The sequence below is a fragment of the Notechis scutatus genome, chromosome 14 (genome assembly GCF_049901735.1).
Source record: "Notechis scutatus isolate UNSWTSFEM ecotype Mainland chromosome 14, rNotScu1.2, whole genome shotgun sequence".
NCBI lineage: Eukaryota > Metazoa > Chordata > Lepidosauria > Squamata > Elapidae > Notechis > Notechis scutatus.
Window position 1 is genome coordinate 8,322,109 of NC_142022.1, and position 24,464 is coordinate 8,346,572.

A 24,464-nucleotide genomic window follows, 5' to 3' on the forward strand; every position below is an offset into this window, starting at 1 on the left:
TTTTGCACCAGGCAGCTCACGTGACCGCCGCCCATCAGCTGATTTTCCTCCCCCCTCCCTCCCTCCCTTTTTAGGTGTTTCCCCCACCCCTCCTTGCAGGGCAGGTGAGCAGCAGCGGCGGCGGCGGCCTCTGCGGCGCTTGTCAAGGCGCTAGTCCCTGGGACGGCAGGGCGCGGTAGGTGCGGCGGAGGGGGCGGGTGGTGGTGGGGCTGCTGCGCGTTGCATTCAACGCTCCGGGCAGGAGTAGCGGCGGAGCCTGCTAGTTGCAGCGGTGCTCCCGGTTTGCGCGGTGGCTTAAGAGCAGGAGGGGTTAGTAAACTGCGGAAGGAGGGCGTCTCTTGCACGTGGGAGCCCCGAACCCCACTACACCTCCCTCCCTCCCTCCCTCCTCCCCTCTCCCACTTCCTTCTTTCCTTCCTTCCTTCTTTCTTTCCTTCCTTCCCTCCTTTCCCTCTCCCACTTCCTTCTCTCCTTCCTTCCTTCTTTCCTTCCTTCCTTCCCTCCTTTCCCACTCCTTTCTTTCTTCCCTTCCTTCCTTCCCCTCTACCACTCCTCTTTCCTTCCTTCCTTCCTTCCTTCCCTTCTCCCACTCTTTCTTTTTTTCCTTCCCCTCTCCCACTCCTGTTTCCTTCCTTCCTTCCTTCTCTTCTCCCACTCCTCTTTCTTTCCTTCTTCCCACTCCTTTCTTTCCTTCCCCCACTCCTCTTTCTTTCCTTCTTCCCACTCCTTTCTTTCCTTCTTTCCTTCCCCACTCCTCTTTCTTTCCTTCTTCCCACTCCTTTCTTTCCTTCCCTTCTCCCACTCCTCTTTCTTTCCTTCCTTCTTCCCACTCCTTTCTTCCCTTCTTTCCTTCCTTCTTCCCACTCCTTTCTTCCCTTCTTTCCTTCTCCCTCTTTTCTTTCTTTCTTTCCTTCTTCCCTTCCCTTCTCCCACTCCTCTTTCTTTCCTTCCTTCCCCTCTACCTCTCGCTGTCTCTTCCTTTCTTCTTTCCTTCCCCTCTCCCTCTCGCTGTCTCTTCCTTCCTTCCTTCCTTCCTTCCTTCCTTCCTTCCTTCCTTCCTTCCTTCCTTCCTTCCTTCCTTCCTTCCTTCCTTCCTTCCTTCCTTCTTTCTTTATTCAAATAAGGCTTCCACGATTTATAGACATCACGATGTTTAGCGGCGGGTCGAAAGTAAAAGAGTTTTTGGGCTTCGGGTAGCCCACTACTGACTGTTTTTTTTAAATGAAAATATTTTATTGCACCTTTATAACTCAGGATAGGGAACATATGTGTAATACTCGTTCCTGCTCTTCGGTCTTTTCCCCCAACACAATAACCCTGTGAGGTGGGTTCAGGGGAGAAGAATTGGCTCAAAAGTCACCCAGCTGGCTTTGGTGCCTTAGGCAGAACTAGAACTCACCGTCTCCTAGTGATTGGCCCAAAGTCACCCAGCTGGCTTTCGTACCTAAAGTAGGACTAGAACTCACAACCTCCTGGATTCTAGCCTGGTGGCTTCCCCATTAAGACTAGAGCCAGTTATTTGTGTTGCAAGAAAGGCATTCGTTGGGAAATATGAGAGGGGAACACGTGGGCCGGGGTGAAGTCCTCAACTAGGGATTAAGGGACTAGTCCTCTTGAGGTCCCTTTGCATCACCCGCTCAGCTCTAACCCAGCTCCCCCATAGGTTGCAATTGGATGGCTATCGAAACCACACGTGGCTTTGAGGTGCCCTGTGGGATCTCGCTTGACAGGTTGAAAGTGGCCCGGCTGGGTCACCCTCGTGCCGCATCTGAACGCCAAGTGGATGGAGATGACTGGTGCAAAAACTGGAGCTGTCAGAATGATAAAAATCAGATTTTAAAACTGGCTTGGCACCCCAAGCATTTGGATTGCTCCTCAAAATGAGCAAACAAGGGCCGGTTAGACACCTGTCTTGGAAGCTGGCCATTTGGCCACTGGCAAGTCAGGGCAGTCGTGTGCCAAGGTGTTCTTTGTGTGTGTGTGTGTGTGTATGGAGAGAGAGAGAGAGAGAGAGAGAGAGAGAGAGAGAGAGAGAAAGAGAGGGGGAAGAGAGAGAGAGAGAGACAGAAAGAGGGGGGAAGGAGAGAGAGAGAAGAGAGAGAGAGAGAAACAGAGAGAGAGAGAGAGAGAGAGAGAGAGAGAGAGAGAGAGAGAGAGAGAGAGAAATGCCCCTTATGCATCATCACAAAATCTCCAGAATCGTAAAGCATACAAACTTGAAATTTGGCACGTATTTTCCTCTTGGCTTCTAGGGGCTCCCTAAGAAAGGATTTTTCCAAATGACCCTCAGAGCATTTAGAGTATTTCCTATATTATTATTATTATTATTATTATTATTATTATTATTATTATTATTATTATTATTATTATTATTATTATTATTATTAACACGCTCTGATGCTAAGGAGTTCTACTCCCCCTCCCCACCTGAAAAGAAATCTCTTCCAAATGCAAAACACAAGCAGAGGAGTTTCAGTTTCAGTTTCACAGCACCAAGCAGCTTTAGCACAGTTAAGCTAAGCCACGCCCAGGCTCCTTGCTGTCTCCTTCTCGCTCACACAGCAAATGCTGCTTCACTTTCCAAACAGCCCTCAGTTTCAGTTTCACAGCAGCACCAAGCAGCTTTAGTCCAGAACAGTGGAGCTAAGCCACAACCCAGGCTCCTCACTGTCTCCTTCTTGCTCGCACAGCAAATACCCTTTCAGTTTCCAAACAGCCCTCGACTCTCTCACACACTGACAAGGATGCTAGCCAGATGAATATCGATGGATGCTGGTAAGCAGAGGCAGATTTCTCCCCACCCCCACCACCGCCCTTATTTTCCTCCCCAAAAACTAAGCCCGACCACGTAGTTTCGTAGCGAAGCACAGGTATCCAGCTAGCGTGTGTGTGTGTGTGTGTGTGTGTGTGTGTGTGTGTGTGTGTTTATCCTCCTCCTCCTCTTTTCTTCTCCTCCTTTCTTCTCCTTCCTCTCCTTCAAAAAGGAAAGCCTTCCCCAGTTTGACCCACATAACCTAAACTTCCTCCAACATCCTCATCCGAAAGTTGGAAGGCACCGGGCCAAACCATAACTGCCTGAGAAGAATGTGGTGTATCACCAGGAACGCTTCCTTGCCATACCGAGTAGAGAGTGAAAGTTGGCCCGTATTCTCTCTCCGTTTCGTACTTTTGGTTTCTTATTTGTTTGGCCGCTGTGGTTAAGCGAACCGCTGCACTGCAGCTACTCCTCAAGTTATGGCCGCGCTGTGACTTTCCTCGTGGAGGGCATCAAATGCAGTTGTTTTTAAGTTAAGTCACGAGCGTCGTTGAGTGAACCCGGCTTCCCCGTCGACAGGGCTTGCCAGCGGGTTGTAAAAGGGGATCGCGTGAACCCCCCCGGGGGGGGGACACACCGGCACCATCATAAGTATGAGTCAGTGGCCAAGCGGCTGAATTTGGCTCACGGGACCACGGAGATGTTGCCACGGGTCATTAAGTGTGAACGGTGGTCACCATTCACTTTTTTCCCAGTGCCGTTGCAACCTTCTGACAAGCCCAAGATTAGATTAACCAGAGGTCAAGCGGGAGACTTAAAGTGTGGGGGGGAAAAAACGGCCCTTAACTCCCTTTTTCCCAGGGACGTCGCAACTCGGAAGGGTCACTAAAGGAACAGTGGTAAGTTTCGTGCCCGCCTGTAAATTCTCCAGGTCAACTGGGTAGCATCAAATTTATGTGGTATAACCTGTTTATAGGTATTTCCTTATTTCCTCATCCTTTTAAGCGAGTGTCACCTTCTACGCCGAGCTACAAAAAATAATGACAACAATTTCATCCCAGCTTCTCAGCTAAGTGCAGCTGATGGCATGGGAAGCTGTGTTTTTTTTAAAAAAAAAATGTGTGTGTGTTTGTGTGTGTATATGTATGGTATTCAGCTTTGTTCGGGTATTTTCCCACGTCATTATAGTTGTGCTTTTAAAGTTGTAGCAACGTTTCGGCAGAATCTCATCTGCCATCATCAGGCTTCGGTATTGGGTTCGTCTGTGAGTCAGACTTTTACAGTGGTTTCAAACCATTCTGGCATAGCAGTAGGCTAGCCCCAAATTTAAAACTGAAACAACTGTGAAAGACTGACAAACAGACGAACCCAATACAGAAGCCTGATGATGGCAGATGAGATTCTGCCGAAACGTTGCTACAACTTTAAAAGCACAACTATAATGACGTGGGAAAATACCCCAACAAAGCTGAATACCATACATATATATATATATGTATACGTATACGTATATGTATGTGTTATGGCTCCGATTCCCGAGCCTGTGCTGTCAGAGGAAGAGGACTCGGAAGATGAGGAGGAGGAACTGGCAATGCCTTCCTCCCCAGGACCTTCCTCTCTGACAATGCCTCAGGTTCCATCAGACAACCGAGAGGAACAGCCTGAGATTAATCAGGAGGAATGCATATCGGAGCAGCCCCTGACAGGGAGCCAAGTGGACGAATGTTGGCTTGATCCTCGGCAGCGTCGTAGGAAGAAACGTGAGCTGCAACGTAGGAGGCGTGGGAGGGTCAGAGAGTGAGCTGAGTCATTGAGCCACACCCCACAGGGGATAAAAGTGGGTGTGTTGTCGGCTGGTGCTTCGTACGGGACAGAGTTTAATCTTACTTCAGGTTTTCTCTGTGAATGGTTTTTGTGGTCTGCCTTGTAATTTTCAGTGAGTCGCTTTTTACTTGTTATCAGTTCGGACTTGGCAGGCAGAGCGTGTTGGAATGCCAAGGACATTATCCGTTCCAAAGAATTAACTCTGTGAAGTCCGAGCCAGCTTGCCTGCCTGTGTTTGTGTGAGTTTGTACTCTTTCATCTTTTGGGAAAGAAGAAAGGTGAGACAGAACATATATGTGTGTGTGTGTGTGTATGTGTGTATGTGTGTGTGTGTGTGTGTGTATATATATATATATATATATATATATATATATATATATATATATATATATATATATATATATATATATATGTGTGGATCTTTGGTTATTCAGGTTTTCTCCCGTGTAAAATTGGAAGTATCTTGGCAACGTTTCGACGAAATCTCATTTGTCATCTTCAGGCTTGTGTCTTCGGCTTTGTGCTTCTCGGAGTAATGTGAGCTTGCAGCTGCTTCTGCCTTTTAACTGCTAGTGGGGGTGTGACTTGATTGGGTGGGGGCTTAAGAATATATATATATATATTCTTAAGTATACACACACACACACACACACACACACAAATACAAATATTACAGTGCACCTCCACACCCATTTTTCCCTTTATATTTCTTCTTCTATAACAATTAAAAGATATACCATATATTCCAATTGTGCCCCAATCCCCTCCAGAACAACATATATCCTTGAGTAGGTTTATTCCCTTTGCCTTCCACTAACACTGTTTTTATAAAAATCCTCCCATGTTTCATAATTGTTTGCTTTGATCATCCCTTTTTTTAATATTTAATGTCCGTTGTTAATTTTATCATTTCTTGCCAATTCCCAGTTGGTCTCTAGATTTAAGGGGGAAATTACAACCCCAGTTCTACCTCCCCCACTTCTTCCTAGATAGACCCAACATTTTTAATTTTTAAATTGTTCACATTATTTATGCCAAAATGTTCTTTATGCATGAGAATACTTCCTCCAAGCCATGGTTATTCTCGTTTGCCTTCTTTCTGCATCAACATTGGCGGAACTAATGTGTTTGTGTGTGGAATTGAGTTGCCCAATGCTAGTTTCCTAACCTGGTTTGTAGTTAGCCCCTTCCAGAGCTAGTTTAGTATCCTGGTTAAAGGCGTCAGCCTAGAAACAGGGTGTCCGTGAATTCTAGTACAGCATTGGGCACAAAGCCAGAATAGTAATAGAAATAGAATTATGAAAGAATACAATAAAATTATGAAAGAATACAATAAAATAGAAGAGCACTAGGATAGGATAGGATAGGAAAGGATAGGATAGGATAGGATAGGATAGGATAATAGAGTTGGAAGGGACCTTGGAGATCTTCTAGTCCAACCCCTGCATTCAAAACTATATTTATTCTTATACCTGTATCTTGTAAGCAATTGACAAATCAAATAAATACTAAAATACTAAAACTCAACTCTGTTATTCTGTATTTTAAATTGACTGATTTGAAGCTAGTCCTCATCGGCTTTTTTTCCAAGTTCTTTTTAACAGGGAAAAAAACTGTTCCTGCTTTGAACCAAGGCTCTGGGCTTATTTTATTTTATTTTTTAAAAGGGGAGGGAAGTAAAATCGAGCATTTTTCCATAATCCTTTTTTCTTTTTTCTTTTCTTTTTGAAGACTGAGAAGATTTCGCTGCCTGCCTCGGTGGAGGCAGCTAACTTTTCTGCAATGTTTTGAGATTTATCTGTGGGAAGAAATCCTGTTTCCATTACTGTGCTTCTTAATTCTCATTCTCTCTCTCTCTCTCTCTCTCTCTCTCTCTCTCTCTCTCTCTCTCTCTCTCGTTAGTGGTTAAGAAGATAATTGTGAGGTTGTGACAAGCGAGGCGTGGAAAGGAAAGCCGGTGGATTCAGTGAAGAGGATAAAAAGATTTCTTGCAAAGCGGTCAGCCAGAACTTGTTTTTTAAAAAGCTGCTCTGGAACAGAGCAAGAAGGATATATTTTTTTTTCCCCAAAAAAATTTGGGCCGAAGGAAGACTGCGACGAAAGCCGGCGGTCCCATCGTCAGCAAGAATTTGCCAGGTAAGGTCCTGAGTTCAAATTTCACCGTCCCCCGCCTAATCTTTTCTCCTTCCCGTGCTTCGAGACGGACGCTCAAAAAAGAGGCAATGGAGGCTGACTTTGAAGAGAACAGGCTCTGAAACGGACGACACGAAACTTGTTCGTTCCGTTGCTACTTTTAAGTTTTCCGGGCCAGCTCAGGCAGGGGATGATGGGAACCTCAGAGGGGAGAAGCCTCGAGACGGGAATTTAGGCATGTGGAGAGGAAGTTCTGGTTTTAAGTTTGATAGTGAGATTGTAAGATTATAATTATGGTAGATTTGTGATGATTGTTGAAGGATTGTGCACTTCCATACAAATGGACACACTCTCCTCTCTCCCTTCCTTCCCCTTCCCTTCTCTTTCCTCTCTTCTCCTCTCCTCTCTTCTCTTCTCCCTTCTGGTTTCTTCCCTCTTTTCTCTCTTCTGGTCTTGTTTTGTCTTGTCTCCTCTCGTCTCTTCTCTTCTCTTCTCTTCTCTTCTCTCTCTCTTCTCTTCTCTTCTCTTCTCTTCTCGTCTGGTCTCTTCTCTCTTCTCTTCTCTTCTCTTCTCTTCTCTCTCTTCTCTCTCTCTCTCCTCTCCTCTCGTCTTGTCTCTTCTCGTCTGGTCTCTTCTCTCCTCTCCTCTCCTCTCCCCTCCTCTCCCTTCTTGTTTCTTCCCTCTTTTCTCTCTTCTTGTTTCTTCACCTCTTTTCTCTCCTCTTCTGTTCTCTTCTCCCTTGTGGTTTCTTCCCTCTTCTGGTCTTCTCTTCTCCCTTCTTGTTTCCTCACCTCTTTTCTCTCTTCTGGTCTTCTCTTCTCTTTTCTTCTTTCTTCTGGTTTCTTCCTCTCCTCTCTTCTGGTCTTCTCCCTCTCTTCTTTTCTCTCCTTTCCTTTTCTTCTTTTCTCTCCTTCCCTCCCCTCCCCTTCTCTTTTTTCTGTTCTTTCTCTTTCTTTCCGTTCATTTCCATATGATCTAAATTGCTTTTAAAGAAAGAAAGAAAGAAAGAAAAAAGAAAGAAAGAAAGAAAGAAAGAAAGAAAGAAAGAAAGAAAGAAAGAAAGAAAGAAAGGAATTTTGAACAGGGTGCTCATGCAGTCTAAAAAAACAACAACCAATGACTAATGATGTTTAAAATCGCTTGATGATTCCTTTCCCCAGATGTCTGTCATTTGCTGAGCTATAATAACCACTTGTCCTTGTGCCGATTTAAGGCTCTGATAAGGAATCCTGCGGATTGTATAACACGTTATACTCATGTTGGTTTGCTACTTGATTTAAACGGGTAGCCAGCTATTAAAACTTGGAATTTCCTTTTCCTCGTTTCAGGAATTTTGCAGCCACGAAGAACCATCTTGGGTGTGAGGGGAATCTCTGATCTCCGAATTTCCTGATTTTGGCATTTTTGCGGGGTGGTGGTGGTGGAAATTATGGCGTCGGTGACAATCCAGCTTGTTGCTTTGGTCTGTTTGCTGGCCGTGGCCAAGACAGCAACGGGTGAGTTTTTGGCGTATTTCTTTTTTGTCTTCTTACTAATTCTTTTCACCCTGCATGCAGTTTCATCCGATTCGGCTTTAGGGGGGAGCTGTTATTTGGGTTGGGTTTAAAAAAAAAAGAGTCCGCAATATGAACAGAAATAGTTCAAAGTTGGAAGGAACCTTGGAGGTCATCTAGTCCAACCCTCTGCTCAAGGAGGAGACCCTAAATCCGTTTCAGACAAATGGTTATCCAATCTGTGAGATATAAGACAGCCGCCCCCCAATAAATTAATACTCACAATATGAAGACAAGTCTGGTGCACAATTTCAAAGGTTTATTGAAGAAAAGATTGCCAGGGCAGCCTCCAAGACCCTTCCCAAGGGGGATTGAGTACAAGGAGAGAAAAATTCCATATTCAAACAATACATTTATACCCCTGCACAAAACATGCCACACTTAAGAGGCCCTCCCCCACATTCTAAGACGAGCTAAACTATAGGCTTAAGGGTCAACATTAGAATTAGAGTTCTTTTATTGGCCAAGTGTGGTTGGAAACACAAGGAATTTGTCTTTGGTGCAAATACTCTCAGTGTGCATAAAAGAAAAGATACATTTGGGAAGAGTCCAGAATCATCAGGTACAACACTTAATGATAGTCGTAGGGTACAATAAGGATAGAATGAAATGGAATAGGAATAGAATAGAATAGAATTAAGAAGAGGAGAGAAAGAAGAGAAGAGAAAGAAAAGTGAAGGTATAGAATAGAATAGATAGAACAGAAGAGAAAGAAGAAGAGGAGAGAAGAGAAAGAGGAGGAGAAGGGAAGGGAAGGTATAGAATAGGAATAGGAATAGAGTAGAGTAGAGTAGAGTAGAGTAGAGTAGAATAGAATAGAATATAGAATAGAATAGAATATAGAATAGAATATAGAATAAGGAATAGAATAGTATAGAGAATAGTATAGAATAGAATCTATACTCATCTAGCTAGGAATCTAGCTCAAAACACCAGAATAGAATAGAATAGATAGAATAGAATTCTGTTATTGGCCAAGTGTGGTTGGACACACAAGGAATCTGTCTTGGTGCAAATGCTCTCAGTGTACATAAAAAGAAAAGATACATTCATCAAGAGTCAAGAATCATCAGGTGTAACACTTAATAATAATCACAGGGTACAATAAGCAATCAAATCATACTAGGAAACAGTCAATATAGATCGTAAGGATGCAAGCGACAAAGTTACAGTCCTACAGTCACAAGTGGGAGGGGATGGGCGATAAGGAGTGATGAGAAGATTAATAGTAATAATAGTGCAGACTTTGTAATAGTTGAACAGTGTTGAGAGAATTATTTGTTTAGCAGAGTGATGGCGTTGGGGAAAAAACTCCCCTTGTGTCTAGTTGTTCTGGTGTGCAGGGCTCTATAGTGTTGTTTTGAGGAAAGGAGTTGAAACAGTTTATGTCCGGGATATGAGGGTGTGTGTAAGTATTTGTCATTGTTTTCTGTGCCTCGGTGGGTGTTTCACTGCTGGGTTTTATCTTGGGAGGGTGTCCCTTATTTACTTGTTGCCTAGCCCTGGGCAGATCTTCCTGTTTTCCAAGAAGATTGTAACAATGCACCATGTACTTGTCACTGAACACATTTTAGGTTTTAGGGTGTGTGTGTGGGGGGGGGGTTATACGTAACAGAAAGAGTAAAGAGGAACCTTCTAGCTTAACCCTACTTAAACTATGTAAAATCCTATTATAAAAGAGTCACTTATCATACATTTCTCTCAAATCTCTTCTCGAAAACCTTCCGTGATGGAGCCACCCGCAGCTTCCGGAGGCCAGTTGTTCCGCTGATTAATTGTACATCTCCCTGGCAAGTGGAACTTCCATGTTGAAGGGCAGTTTACCTTTCAGTGAAGGGTTTAGTTTGCCATCTCTGATAGGCATCTGGCTGTCCTTGTTTGTAAACAAACAACACGAGGGACAGGTGGCTCCTTCGGTTAAGCAAGGACTTCCTGCTTTTTAAAAACTGCATTTTAATGAGGATTTTATTTTTAAGGAGGGATGGTGTAAGAAGAGTGAAGGGATTTTGCATATCTCCTTCATCACTTAGGATTAGCTGGGTGTGGATATAAAGAATCGGAATTATTTATTATTATCTTTTATCTATCTATATATATATGTGTAAAAGGAGAAATACCACTCATGCATCATCACAAAATCTCCAGAACCGTCAAGCCTACAAACTTGAAATTTGGCACGTAGGTTTCTCTTGGCTTCTAGGGGCTCACTAAGAAAGGATTTTTCAAAAGGACCATCAGAGCATTTAGAGTAGTTCCTCTATTATTATTGTTGTTATTATTATTGTTATTGTTATTATTGTTGTCATTGTTATTATTGTTATTATTGTTGTTGTTATTGTCATTGTTATTGTTGTTATTATTATTGTTATTATTGTTGTTATTGTTATTAACACGCTCTGATGCTAAGGAGTTCTACTCCCCCTCCCCACCTGGAAAGAAATCTCTTCCAAATGCAAAACACAAGCAGAGGAGTTTTAGTTTTAGTTTCACAGCAGCAAGCAGCTTTAGTCCAGAACAGTTGAGCTAAGCCACGCCCAGGCTCCTGGCTGTCTCCTTCTTGCTCACGCAGCAAATACTCTTTCGGTTTCCAAACAGCCCTCCACTCTCTCACCCGCTGACAGGACGCTAGCCAGATGGATACCGATGGATGCTTGTAGGCAGAGGCAGATTTCCCCCCCGCCCTTATTTTCCTCCCCCAAAACTAAGCCCCACCCCATAGTTTCGGAGCGAAGCACGGGTATCCAGCTAGTATTCTGTGTATAGATTTTTGTAAGAACGGTTCCCTTCTCCATCCAGGAAGCCGGGACTGCCATCGGAAGTATTTCGACGACGACAGAATGGTCTGTGTGTGCAACAGTACGTATTGCGACACCCAGGATCCCGTCCTTCTCCCTCCTTTGGGTCAGTTTGTCGTGTACGAAAGCAGCAAATCTGGGAAGCGGCTGGAGCGCAGAGAAGGTCGTTTCCAGAACAAAACAACCAATCCAGGTATTTCTTCCTCACACCTGTCTTCCAGTTGCGTTTCCTTCGAGAACGGACCGAAGACCGTGATCGTCCGCGGCTTCGATCCGTGTTGTACCTGTTAGAGGGCTCCAAACGGAGCTAGAACCACCTTGAAGGGGTGGGGAAGAAGAGGGAGACCACCTGTCAGGTCGAGGGGAACCGGGTGTGTCAGGGACTACAAGTCCCATCTCTCCCCAAGTCCAAGTGGCTGGTGGCCACGGAAGGAAGCGGAGAGACAATAGCGCCTTCTCGAGGTGGTTTTTAATGTAATGAATACAGGCTGCTTTACCGATTAACCGATTAACAGAGTTAGAAGGGACCTTGTAGGTCATCTAGTCCAACCCCCCCTCACTGCCCTCGACTTACATCTGATTTGTTTAGTGACCGAAGTTACAGCGGAGTTTCTCACACTTACGGCCATTGCTGCGTCCCTGCGGTTGCACGATCAAAATTCAGACACTTGGCCACTGACTCATATTTATGATGGTCACAGTGTCCCGGGGGTGTGTGTGTGACATGGTCCCCTTTTGCGACCGTCTGTCAAGCTGGGAAGCTGGATTCAATTAACAACCGTGTTACTAGCGTAGTAACTGCAGTGATTCACTTAAGAACAGTGGCAAAAAAGGTCGTTAAAAGGGGGAAACTCACTTAATGACTGTCTCGCTTATCGACAGAAATTTGAGGCTCAGTTGGGGTCATAAGTTGAGGTCCACCTGTAATAAAATACTATTACTACTAATAGTAATAGTACTAATAGTAATAGTAGTAGTGGATAATAATAATCATAATAGCAATAATAACAATAACAATGTTTTACCAGTCCCAGTCTCAATCGAATTGAAGATTAAATCTTAGAGGATGATGATGATAATGATGATTAATGACAATAACAATAACAATAGATACCTGGCAGCAACCTGTATCAACCATTAGCACCAGTCAGTGGTATTTGTGATGCATTTTTAAACGTTCAGTTAACTTGAGTTTCATGTTTAATGAATAAAGTAAATCATCATCATCATAATATAATAATACAGTACCTTAACAGTTCTTAGGTCTTGATTAGGACGTGAAGAGTTTGAATCAAATCTTAGATGATGATTATAATAAAAATAATACACTACCTTAACAGCTCTTAGGTCTTTGATTAGGACCTGAACTGTTAGGTTTTTATCTGTCCCAGACTTCGAATCGAATTGAAGATTAAATCAATAACAACAACATCTTGAACTGTTAAGCTTTTACCAGTCCCAGACTGAATCAAATTAATAATTATATTATATTATATTATAATTATATAATAATTATATAATAATATATAATAATTATATTATTAATTAGATTAATAATAATAGTAATAATTATTCCATTACATGCTTCCAACTGTAACATTCTATTTGTGGTCTTTATTTTAGGTATTTATTTATAAAATCTACAGGCCCCTTATCTTTCTTTCCATCCTTCCCTTTCTTAGATATTCTTCTGATTTTGGAGACGGATCAGCGGTATCAAAGAATAAAAGGATTTGGGGGCTCCGTCACCGATGCAGCCTCCATCAACATCCTGGCTCTCTCGCCGAACGCCCAGAAAAATTTACTCCGTTCTTACTTCTCGGACGAAGGTGAACGTCGGTTGCAAGGGGTTTAGTGATGGAGGAGGGAGGTAGAAGGGGAACTAGAATGAATTGCGCTGAGAAGAAACTACAAGGTGGACGCGCGTTTGTGCATTCTATCCAGTGGTGGGATTCAGTCGGTTCTCACTGGTTCAGAAGAACCGGTGGTTAACTTTCTGAGCAGTTTGATTTGAATCCTCCCACCGATTTTTTTTCTCCGTGTTGTGTTGCTGCAATATCCACAAGAAAAAAAATTGGTTACAGAATTATAGCTGTCAATTTGTGACAATTTTTGGAGATAGAACAATCTTTGGAAAATGATATTCACACACATACTTATGGGCTCTCCACTCATATAAAAAATTCTCTGGAAACAATGTGCAAATGTGACTAACTAAAACTGTTTCCGGCTTTGATCGGATTCCCTTTGAGAATGGAACAGTTGCCTTTAGAAGTTGTGGGAGCTTCATCCCTGGAGGCTTTCAAGAAGAGACTGGGCTGCCATTTGTCAGAAATAGTGTAGGGCAGGGGTGTCCAACCTTTCACCTTCCCTGGGCCACATTAGAAGATGAAATTTTGGTTTGGGCCGCACATAATTAAATTAAATTAATTAAATTAAATTAAATTAAATTAAATTAAATTAAATTAAATTAAATTAAATTAAATTAAATTAAATTAAATTAAATCAAATAAAATATTAAATTAAATAAAATATTAAATTAAATAAAATATTAAATTAAATTAAATTAAATTAAATAATTAAATTAAATTAAATTAAATTAAATTAAATTAAATAATTAAATTAAATAATTAAATTAAATTAAATTAAATTAAATTAAATTAAATTAATTAAATTAAATTATTAAATTAAATTAATTAAATTAAAAAATAAAAATAAAATAAAATTATTATTTATTATTTATTATTATTTATTAAAAATATTTATTTTTTATTTTATAATTTTCCGGCCAAATTTTTGGGTGGGGGGGGGAAGAAAGCTCGCCCGCCTCGCGCCTACCTCTCCTGCAAATTATTTATTTTTTATTAATTTTCCGTCCAAATTTTTGGTGGGGGGGGGGGAAAGCTCGCCCGCCTCACGCCTACCTCTCCTCCTGCAAATGCAGCAGCGGTGGCAGCGGTGACAGAAGCAGCAGCGGTGGCAGTGGCGGCGGCAACAGCAGGAGGTGGCGGGCGGGACTTTTGGGCTGCGGCTGCCCGCCTTTTCTGTTGCTCGCCTCGCCCCGCCTCGCGCCTGCCTCTCCTCCTCCTCCCTGGATCTTTCATGAAGGTTGGGGTGGGCGTTGGGCTGCATTACGAGGCGACCTGGGCCGCATGCGGCCCGTGGGCCGCAGGTTGGACAAGCCTGGTGTAGGGTCTCCTGCTTGGGTGGGCGGGGGGGGGGGGTTGGACTAGATGACCTACAAGGTTCCTTCCAACTCTGTTAATCTGTAATCTGTCAGAAATGGTGTAGGGTCTCCCTGCTTGGGCGCTTTAAGATTACATTCCTGGGGTGCCAATCAGCATAGATTCCTTCTGTGTTTCTACAGCTAGTCCTTGATTTAAAGACCACATATTGAGCATATTGACATTTCATCCAGGGAGTTTTGCCCTCTTTTACGACGGCAACACACAACCCTTTTGTGACTGTGTGGTCCAGTTGCTAAGTTTTGGATTTAGAATTTGCAAAGCAAAAAATAAAAATAAATATCTCAATTCTTGGCCCGGCCAAGCTAACCAGCGGTCTGATTGCATACAAGCTGAGTTATTGTGCTCAAATCCACCCACCCACCCCTGCACACACACACACACACACACACACACACACACTGACTGACTGTCTGCCTATTTACACACCACAGGGATTGAATACAATATTGTGCGTATGCCCATGGCGAGTTGTGACTTCTCTGTCCGGCCATACACCTACGATGATTTTCCGTATGACTACGAGTTGAAGAATTTCAGCCTGGTTGCAGAAGACTTACTAATGAAAGTAAGCTTTACACACACACGCACACACACACACACACACACACACAAAAGATGGGGGGAGGGGTTGGCAGAGGGATATGGGGATGACTCTGGGCGGCTTCGAGAAGTTGTAAATGCGTTTTTTTAAAAAAAAAAATTGAAAAACCTTTATTGAAATTTGTAACATTAAAATACAAATAAATTTAAAGATAGCTTTTTACAATTCTCCATCATCTTTGACAGTACTAAAATATCTTTGTTACCTCAACATAATCCCGTACATTTCTAGTTATTCATATCCATATCTATATCTTCCTCTAATCTGTACATTTCTTATTCCTAGTATCTAATCATTGATACCAATTTTCCCAGCTGTATAATATTCCGAGTCTTCCTTGTCCTTTAACTCTTAAAGTGAGTTTATCCATTTCTTCACAAATCTTCAAATCTTTTGGATTACAAAACAGTCTGACGGCATCGCGTCTTCTTTCCGGCATTGTGCGAGTGCGATTCTCGCTGCTGTAATTATAGGCAAAAATCATGTCCTTTTGTCTTTTTAGCATATTTTCCCTCAATAATCCCCAGAAGGAACTGAAGTTCCGGCTTCAGTTCTATTGGACATCCTGTAATTTCATACAGCCATTTTTGTTATTTTGATCCAGTATTTTTTTAACTTCAGGGTAGAGCCACCATACATGAAAGAAAGTACCTGTTTTACCTTCCCAACAATTTGGATTTAAATTAGGGCACATTTTTGCCAACCTGGTTGGGGCTAAATGCCAACGTGTGAATGGACTTTTTTAAAAAGATGTTGGATAACCCTTTTGTCTGAAGTGGTGGCTAAGCAGGGGGGGGGGGGTTGGACTAGATGACCTCCAAGGTCCCTTCCAACTCTGTTTATTCTATTCTATTTCCTCTTCCCCACAGATCCCCATCATCCATCGGGCCAAGGCTATGTCAAAGAGGCCCATCTCCCTTATGGCCAGTCCGTGGACGGCTCCGATTTGGATGAAGACCAACGAGGACTGGAAAGGAAAGGGTTGGCTGAAGGGGCAGGCAGGGGATTCCATCCACAAAACCTGGGCTTCCTATTTTGTCAGGTGAAAACGGTCAGACAAATGTCTTTATTTTGGGGGTTGTAGTTGGCAAATGGAATAAGAGATCCTGATTTTTCCAATTCGTCTCTTGAAAGATGATGGAGCTGCAGGCTGCATCTCTTCTTTCCGTGTTTATTTCTTTTTATTTTATGTAGCAAATTTATTTGGCTTTCTTAAATCTTGACCTGGCCGAGTTTTCTTTTGCAGAGGGGCTGAGTGGGTGGAGCCAGTTTTTTAAAATCTCTAGGAAAGATTGAGCCCCCAATTTGGAAGAACCAGGCCTGACCCATTGGATGGTACCTGTGAAAGTTTTCTTAGTAATTATGTTATGAAATTGAGCGGTTCAACCTTTAGTAAGTGAACATGCACGTTCACTCAGTGTGTCTAGCCGTCCTTGCTTTAAAAAAGTTAAACTCAATTTAAAAATTATTTTCAGAATCAAAAATTATTATTTTTTAACATTAACTTATGTTTTTAAATTAGAAGTTACTTTTTCAACATGAAAAGTTATTTTTTAAAATGAAAAATAGTTTTCAGAGTTAAACATATCCTTCCAAGTTAAAAATTATTTTTTAACATTAAAAATAGTTTTTGAAATTAAAAAAGTTTCTAAAATGAAAAATAGTTTTTAACATTTAAACATACTTTCTCAAATTAAAAAATAGTTTTTAAAATTAAGTTTTTTAAATTAATTTTTTTTCACTTAAAATATTTTTTAAAATGAAAAAAAGTTTTTAAAATGAAAAAACAGTTTTTCAAATGAAAAAAAAAACAGTTTTTATAATTAAACAATAGTTTTTAAAATGAAAAAATATTTTTAAAATGACAATTAAACAGTTTTTAAAATTAAAAAAGATGGTTTTAAATTAAAAAAGATAGTTTTAAATTAAAATAGTTTCTAAAATTAAAAAGAAATAGTTTTAAAAATGAAAAAACAGTTTTAAAAATGAAAGAAAAAAAAATTAAGTGAAAAAAAGACCAGTTTTTAAAGTAAAAAAAAAGTATTTTAGATGGTTGCATTCAGGAGTTGATCATTTTTGCTGGTTTAAAATGTGAGCAAGGCTTGTCTTTTTCTCCCGGCCAAGGTTCCTCGATGAATATGCCAAGCAGAATTTAACCTTTTGGGCTATCACCGCTCAGAACGAACCTTCCTCTGGATTTGTGAAAAATTATCCTTTCCAGACAATGGGATTCACCGCGGAATCACAACGTGAATTCATTGCCTTGGATCTTGGCCCAGCCTTGGCCAAAAGTTCGCACAAGAACATCCAGTTAATCACCTTAGATGACAACCGGTTTCATCTCCCGAAATGGGCCAAAGAGGTGAATGGAAGGCTTCACACTTCAAAACTCTTTTAAAAAAGAAAAAAAACAATTATTTTTTTAAAGAAATCAATCTGCTTAGTGTTCCGACCAAAGCTTTCTGAGACTGTAAGGAAGAACACCTTTAATTAAAACAATTCTTGTTTGAGTTCAGTGCTGGGAATTATGTGCATTCCCAGCCGGTAATGAGTCTCAAACAGTCCCTTGAGATAAGCACCCACCTTTCTCTCCTTTGAATGGCTGCCGACAACTAAAGGTGCCAAATGAACTATTAAAAAAAACCAACCGAAGTACAAAGTCCACACAGAGCTTGGAAGATTTAATCCGAACAGGACGAACGACTTTGCTTCCTGCAAAGGTTTCCCTACCTTTGCACTTCCTTTATACCTTATGGGAGGGGCAATCACCTCCAAGCCTTACTCCCGAGTCGCCCCTTTTGTCTTAGCTGCTCTTGCCTTCTGGCAGTTCTGCACATATGCACACTGAGCACAGGCTCCCCTTACTCCTCTGCCTCGCTGCTGCCAGACTCCGGAGGCTCCAGAGTCAGCACCCCACTCCCAGATGGTCCTGGCCCCATCTCTGCATCGGATGCAGGACCCTCATCCGAATCCTCTCCAAACTCCCTGACTGGTCCCTGTTCTTCCCCACTGTCCGATTCCGCCGGCTGCACCGGCTGCAGGAAGACCCTTGACCTATCCAGTTACTCAATCCCCTTGATAGCTGCAACATCCTACTATTATTAATTTTATCATGACAGCTGGTTTCTTGACCTGCCAACTATTTTCTTTTGACCTGCAAACTTAGTTGCTGACCTGCCAACTAATGTCCTAATTGGGAATATGCTTAAAAGTTTTTACAGCCTTGTTCATTTCCTTTCACAATTCCTTACATAATTTCCCGTCAGGGATTCTTACACCAGGGGGGTCTTCAAACTTGACAGCTTTCAGACTTGTGGACTTCAACTCCCAGAATTCCTCCTCCTCCAATCATGTGAGCTCTGGAATTCTGGGAGTTGGAAGTCCGCAAGTCTTAAACTTGCCAAGTTTGAAGGCCCTTGGGTTACACAAAGGCTAACATGGCATTATTATTGCTCTTTCTTTTACAGGAATAATTCTTTATTTCTCACAAGATAAGGAAGGTGATGTTTTGGGGGATCTCTTGGTGGCCTCCTGTCCCAACAGCCAACGAGCCTGAGATTTTTTTCAAGCTTTTTAAGAGTAAAAATGTGAGGTTTTTCAAAGAGATAGGACAAGTGAAGGATGGAAGGATTTCAAGTGCCAGAATTTCCCAGCCGGAATGCTGCCTGGGGGGGATTCTGGGAGTTGAAGTCCACCTGTCTTAAAGCAGGCAGGCTGGGGGGGTGGATTCTGGGAGTTAAAAGCCCTCAACTTGCCAAGGTTGAAAAACACTAAGCTAAATAGTCTTCTAACTGGGTTAGAAGTAGCGATTTCTGCAGGTCCACGGGGGTTAGACTGGATGGCCTCTGCATTCTCTCCCGACTCTGATACCTTTTCCCCTGTCCAGGTGTTGAGCAGTGAGAGCCAAGCCTATCGCTACATTCACGGCATTGGCCTCCACTGGTACATGGACTTCATCAGCTCCATCGAGGGGACAGTAGAAGCCACCCAGCATCTCTTCCCTGACTATTTTCTGATCGCCACCGAAGCCTGCGCTGGATCTTTCTTTTGGGAACAGGACGTTATCCTGGGCTCCTGGGATCGAGGCGAGGACTACAGCCATAGCATCTTGGAGGTACAATGTGGGGTCGGTGGAAGAGAGGGGGAGGAAAGAAGGGAGGGAGGAGAAAAAGGAACAAGAGAGGCAGTGGGAGGAAGGGAAGGGGGAGGGTCAGAAGGAATGATAGGAGGAAGGGAGAGAAAGGAGTGAAAAGGAAGAGGGAAGGGAGGGAAGAGGGAGGGAGGGGAATGGTAGAGGAAGGAAAGAGGCAGGGAAGGAGGGAGGGAGAGATGGATGAAGGAAAAAAAAAGGAAGGGAGAAGAAGGAAGAAAAGCAGGCGGGGGGAAAGGAAGGAGAATTGTAGGGGAAGAAAAGAGGAAGGAAGGAGAGATGGGAAGGAAGCAAAGGGAATTGAAGGGAAGAAAAGAGGAAGAAAGAAGAGATAGGAAAGAAGGAAGGAAGGAGAATTGTAGGGGAAGAGAAGAGGAAGGAAGGAGAGATGGGAAGGAAGGAAGGAAGCAAAGAAGCAAGGGGAATTGAAGGAAAGAAAAGAGGAAGAAAGAAGAGATGGGAAGGAAGGAAGGAAGGAAGGAGGAAGGAAGGAAGGAAGGAAGGAAGGAAGGAAGGAAGGAAGGAAGGAGATTGTAGGGGAAGGGAAGAGGAAGGAAGGAGATGGGAAGGAAGGAAGGAAGGAAGCAAAGAAGCAAGAGGAATTGAAGGGAAGAAAAGAGGAAGAAAGAAGAGATAGGAAGGAAGGAAGGAAGATAGGAAGGAAGGAAGGAAGGAGAATTGTAGGGGAAGAGAAGAGGAAGGAAGAAGAGATGGGGAAGGAAGGAAGGAAGGAAGGAAGGAAGGAAGGAAGGAGAATTGTAGGGAAGAGAAGAGGAAGGAAGGAGAGATGGGAAGGAAGGAAGGAAGCAAAGAAGCAAGGGGAATTGAAGGAAAGAAAAGAGGAAGAAAGAAGAGATGGGAAGGAAGGAAGGAAGGAAGGAAGGAAGGAAGGAAGGAAGGAAGGAAGGAAGGAAGGAAGGAAGGAAGGAAGGAAGGAAGGAGAATTGTAGGGGAAGGGAAGAGGAAGGAAGGAGATGGGAAGGAAGGAAGGAAGGAAGCAAAGAAGCAAGAGGAATTGAAGGGAAGAAAAGAGGAAGAAAGAAGAGATAGGAAGGAAGGAAGGAAGATAGGAAGGAAGGAAGGAAGGAGAATTGTGGGGAAGAGAAGAGGAAGGAAGAAGAGATGGGAAGGAAGGAAGGAAGGAAGGAAGGAAGGAGAATTGTAGGGGAAGAGAAGAGGAAGGAAGGAGAGATGGGAAGGAAGGAAGGAAGGAGAATTGTAGGGGAAGAGAAGAGGAAGGAAGGAGAGATGGGAAGGAAGGAAGGAAGGAAGCAAAGAAGCAAGGGAATTGAAGGGAAGAAAAGAGGAAGAAAGAAGAGATGGGAAGGAAGGAAGGAAGGAAGGAAGGAAGGAAGGAAGGAAGGAAGGAGAATTGTAGGGAAGGGAAGAGGAAGGAAGGAGATGGGAAGGAAGGAAGGAAGGAAGGAAGGAAGGAAGCAAAGAAGCAAGAGGAATTGAAGGGAAGAAAAGAGGAAGAAAGAAGAGATGGGAAGGAAGGAAGGAAGATAGGAAGGAAGGAAGGAGAATTGTAGGGGAAGAGAAGAGGAAGGAAGAAGAGATGGGAAGGAAGGAAGGAAGGAAGGAAGGAAGGAAGGAAGGAAGGAGAATTGTAGGGGAAGAGAAGAGGAAGGAAGGAGAGATGGGAAGGAAGGAAGGGGAATTGTAGGGGAAGAAAAGAAGGAGAGATGGGAAGGAAGGAAGGGCGTGCAAGTATTGAGAGAAAGCAAACAGAAAAAAGGCAGTTGGAGGAAGGAAGAAAAGAAAAGAAAGAAGGTGGAAGGGAGTGAAGTAAATTGATGAGACTTAGCATGCCCTCCTCTTCAGAGACCCTGATTCTTTCCCGGTCTTCCTTCTAGAACTTGAATCACCACGTCGTCGGTTGGATCGATTGGAACCTGGCCCTGGATTTACAAGGGGGACCAAACTGGGTGAAGAACTATGTGGATAGTCCCATCCTTGTGGACGCCAGCAGCGACAGCTTCTACAAGCAGCCCATGTTCTATCACCTGGGGCACTTCAGGTGTAACCGCCGGGCCGGGCTGGGCTGTGGATTTTGGGCCATTGAACCCCCCAAAAAGTGACCTTAGTGGGTTAGGAGTAGTGATGAAACTTCAGATCAGATTCTTGGCCTTCTTGGGTCTGTAGAAGACCCCAAGGAGAGCTGGGTTGGAAGAAGGCAACAGAGGGGTTAACCACCTCTACCTCGTGAAAACTCAGTCTAAATCTGGTGCGTATTTTAAGGATATACTAGGTTTAAGTCCACCCTCAACCATAGATGCTCAACTGAATTTTCAGGTCAATTGGCCAACGTTAAGTTCAACCAATTAACCTGAAGCTCAACTGGAAATCTGAGCTCAGCCATCTAGCCTTAAACTCAACTGACTAACCAACCAGCCAACCTTAGGTTCAATGAGCCAATCTTAACTTCAACCAGCCCACCTTAAGCTCAACTGATTAACCTTAAACTCAACGAGCCAATCTCAAGTTCAACCAGCTAACCTTAACCTTAAGCCTTAAACTCAACCAGCCAACCTTAAGCTCAACCAATTAATGTTAAGGTCAACGAGCCAATCTTAAGCTCAGCTGATTAACCTTAGGCCCAACTGGCCAACCTTAAGCTCAACAAGCCAACTTTAAGCTCAGCCAACTCATCTTAAACTCAATTGGCCAATCTTAAATTCAACCAATTAATTTTAAACTCAATCAGCCAACTTTAAGCTCAATGAACTAACCTTTGGCCCAATTGGCCCAACTTAAACTCAACAAGCCAACCTTAACCTCAGCTGACTAATCTGAAGTTCAACTGATCAACCTTAAGATCAACTAACTAATGTTAAACTCAACCCGACCAACCTTAAGCTTGATTGACTAACCTTAGGTGCAACGGGCTAACCCTTAAGATCAACAAGCCAATCTTAAGTTCAACTGGCCAACCTGAAACTCAACTGACAAATCTGAAGCTCAGTTGATTAACCTTAAGCACAACTAACTAACTTTAAACCCATCCAACCAAACAAGATCAACTGACTAACCCTTGAGGTCAACTGGCCAACCTGAAACTCAACTGCCCAACTTTAAACTCAACCAGCTAACCACCCTACACAATTATCACTTTGGGGAAAAAGTGAAGGGGAACGTTTTGTGTACCGTCTTAAGGCACAGCTTTTCAGGGAACCCTCCCCCCAATTTCATGCTCAGGATTTCTAAATTGGTGGATCCCCTTCCCCCAGCAGGATCTCTTAATCCTCTTCTCCTTTTTCTCCCCTCGTAGCAAGTTCATTGTTGAAGGATCTCAGTGCGTTGGGCTGACGGTGGTTAAAACTTACTTTAGTTGCAACCTGGAACACGTCGCGGTGCTTCGTCCCGATGGATCGGCAGTAGTGGTGGTCCTTAACCGGTGAGTGCCAGTATTCCAAACGTCTGTGCTTTCAAAGAGCCAAGTTTCTAGTTCTCATGAAGGGTGATTTTTTTGTTTTTTTGGTCCTTTTCAAACGCTTCTCGCTTCAAAGCAGGCTATCTGTCAACTCATAAAATATTTCTAGGGTCTTTTTTAGAGTTGCCAACAGAAAGGGAGAGGGGGGGGAAAAAGGGGTTTGAAAGAGCAGTGCGGCAGCTTGGAAATCGAAAGTGCATTCCATAAATAGTTTTTCAGAGATAGTAACTAAATGATTGAAGTTTTCACCTCGCAAATATCGAACTGGAGAGCATGATGGATGACTCTGGGCTATGGAGGTGTCCCATTGGGGAATATGAATTACGATACACCCAGGGGGTGGGGGGGTGGGGAAAACCAAGGTCAAAGGTGACCATGAATGATGTGTCTCAGAGTTGGTTACACCCAGACAGTGCCAGATATGGTAACTCCCAATAAATCCTTTGGAAGTTTTGGAAGTTTGGCTCGAGACTCATGATTTAATTGGGGGGAACTGCTGGAATCCTGACACTATCCAAGGTTCACGTCACTTAAGATAACATATCGCGTGAACAAATTGTATCCCTTCTCTCGATTTGAGTGTGTTGGCTTCTGGACTCAAAATGAGTCACTTTTTTCGGGGCGGCATATAAATTTAATAAATCCTTGGAAAAAAATGGAGCATGGCAGTCAAAAAAATAAGCGCCCATTTCAGTGGTCTGAATCTTTCACACCTAACTAGGTGTCAAAGCCTCTAGCAAACTGCAGGAATTAGCAACGACAAAAATAAAAACTTGTGACAAATACACTGGCGTAAAAGTAATGTACAGTTGTGTGCCTGTTTACCCACGGTTTTGTGATTGTGTTCCTGCTTCTGTTTCTTCTCTCTTTTTCCCTTCTCCTTTTCTTATTTTCCTCCTCTCTTCTTTCCCATCTTTTCTTCCTTCCCTTCTTTTCCATCTCTCCTCTCGACCCAGGTCTTCGTTCAACCTCACCTTTGGAATTTCCGACTCGGTTGGTTTTATTTCCACCCAAATTCCCGCCAACTCCATCCAGACGTATCTCTGGCGGCGCCAGTAAGAAGGGAGTTTTTTATACGGAGTACCAGTAGCCAGAATAGCTTACTAACCCTCTTGGGAGACGAGATGGCGGCTCAGCCCAGTGCGTTGCGTTCTTCTAGGAGATAAACCTTGACAATGATTGAAGAAGCAGACCTTTGAGGCTTGCCGGCATGAACAAAACCACGATTCCTGAAGTCTTTATCGATAGATGGTTCAAATGAACCAAAACCAAGATGCTCCTTCAAATTTTCTGCCTGGGAATTTCTTGGCAAGACTGCTGACTTCAATGCTGTGTGGAAGTGCACTTCATTAAGCCTCTAATCCTGGCTTACAAGCCACAGGAACAATTAACCACCACCGGCTGCCTGCAAGCCAAGTGATGACTTTCATCTCATGGAGTTCAACCTGGGTGAGGTGTGCTGAGTCCATCTTGTTCCAGATGCTTAGCTACTTCGTGGTCAGCATTTCAAATTAAGCAGTTGGGATCATCATTAATCTGGGTTGTTGTTGTTGTTGTTTTCATTTTCCATCTTCAAATTATTTCCGGTGTAACTGACAACGTGACACCGAAACTTAGCTGATTATATTTGCTAAGATCTGCCTTTCTTCAGCTTCAGATTAACATGTCCTGCACAAGGGAGGATTAAATGACCTTGTGGCTTATTATTGCTGTTGTTATTGGTTTGTCGCACAGCCAGCCAGATGTTCAGACTGGATTTGGCATTTTTGTACACGCTTGAGTCCTTTCCAAGGACCTGGGATAGCCAGATGTGAAGGTTTGATAGTGCTAAAAGTCTGCTCGCGGGATGTCAGCAGTTCCGAGCCATGCTGACATCTAAAATGTTGAAAAGGGTTTTGGACAATTCGAGCAAAGTATGCCAAAGATTTCAAATGGGATAACTTGAGTTGGAAGGGACCTTGGAGGTCTTCTA

The 24,464-nt window shown here is 43.0% G+C and overlaps 1 protein-coding gene across 3 annotated transcripts; it reads left to right on the forward strand.

Annotated features, from left to right (window-relative positions):
- On the forward strand, window positions 1-24,195 carry GBA1 (glucosylceramidase beta 1). 3 transcript variants are annotated; one of them, XM_087943630.1, is made up of 12 exons: window positions 1-175; window positions 6,482-6,715; window positions 8,041-8,208; window positions 11,062-11,253; window positions 12,743-12,889; window positions 14,740-14,873; window positions 15,779-15,951; window positions 17,034-17,271; window positions 18,796-19,023; window positions 20,916-21,079; window positions 22,331-22,456; window positions 23,449-24,195. In XM_087943630.1, exons 3-12 carry the CDS (start codon window positions 8,142-8,144, stop codon window positions 23,549-23,551), a joined length of 1,572 nt encoding a protein of 523 aa, XP_087799756.1. In that variant the 5' UTR covers window positions 1-175; window positions 6,482-6,715; window positions 8,041-8,141; the 3' UTR covers window positions 23,552-24,195. The 3 variants fall into 3 exon arrangements, with proteins under 3 accessions (XP_087799756.1, XP_087799758.1, XP_087799757.1); XM_087943632.1 differs by having other exon boundaries at window positions 5-309; XM_087943631.1 differs by lacking the exon at window positions 1-175 and adding an exon at window positions 4,718-4,857.
- The last annotated feature ends 269 nt before the right edge of the window (window positions 24,196-24,464 follow it).

Excerpts from the sequence above, each read along its gene's own strand:
- GBA1 (XM_087943630.1), top strand. The coding sequence starts at position 8,142 with ATGGCGTCGGTGACAATCCAGCTTGTTGCTTTGGTCTGTTTGCTGGCC. Across the intron at positions 14,874-15,778 it reads CAGAAGACTTACTAATGAAA|ATCCCCATCATCCATCGGGC; the intron begins GTAAGCTTTACA and ends TCTTCCCCACAG. Across the intron at positions 15,952-17,033 it reads TGGGCTTCCTATTTTGTCAG|GTTCCTCGATGAATATGCCA; the intron begins GTGAAAACGGTC and ends CTCCCGGCCAAG.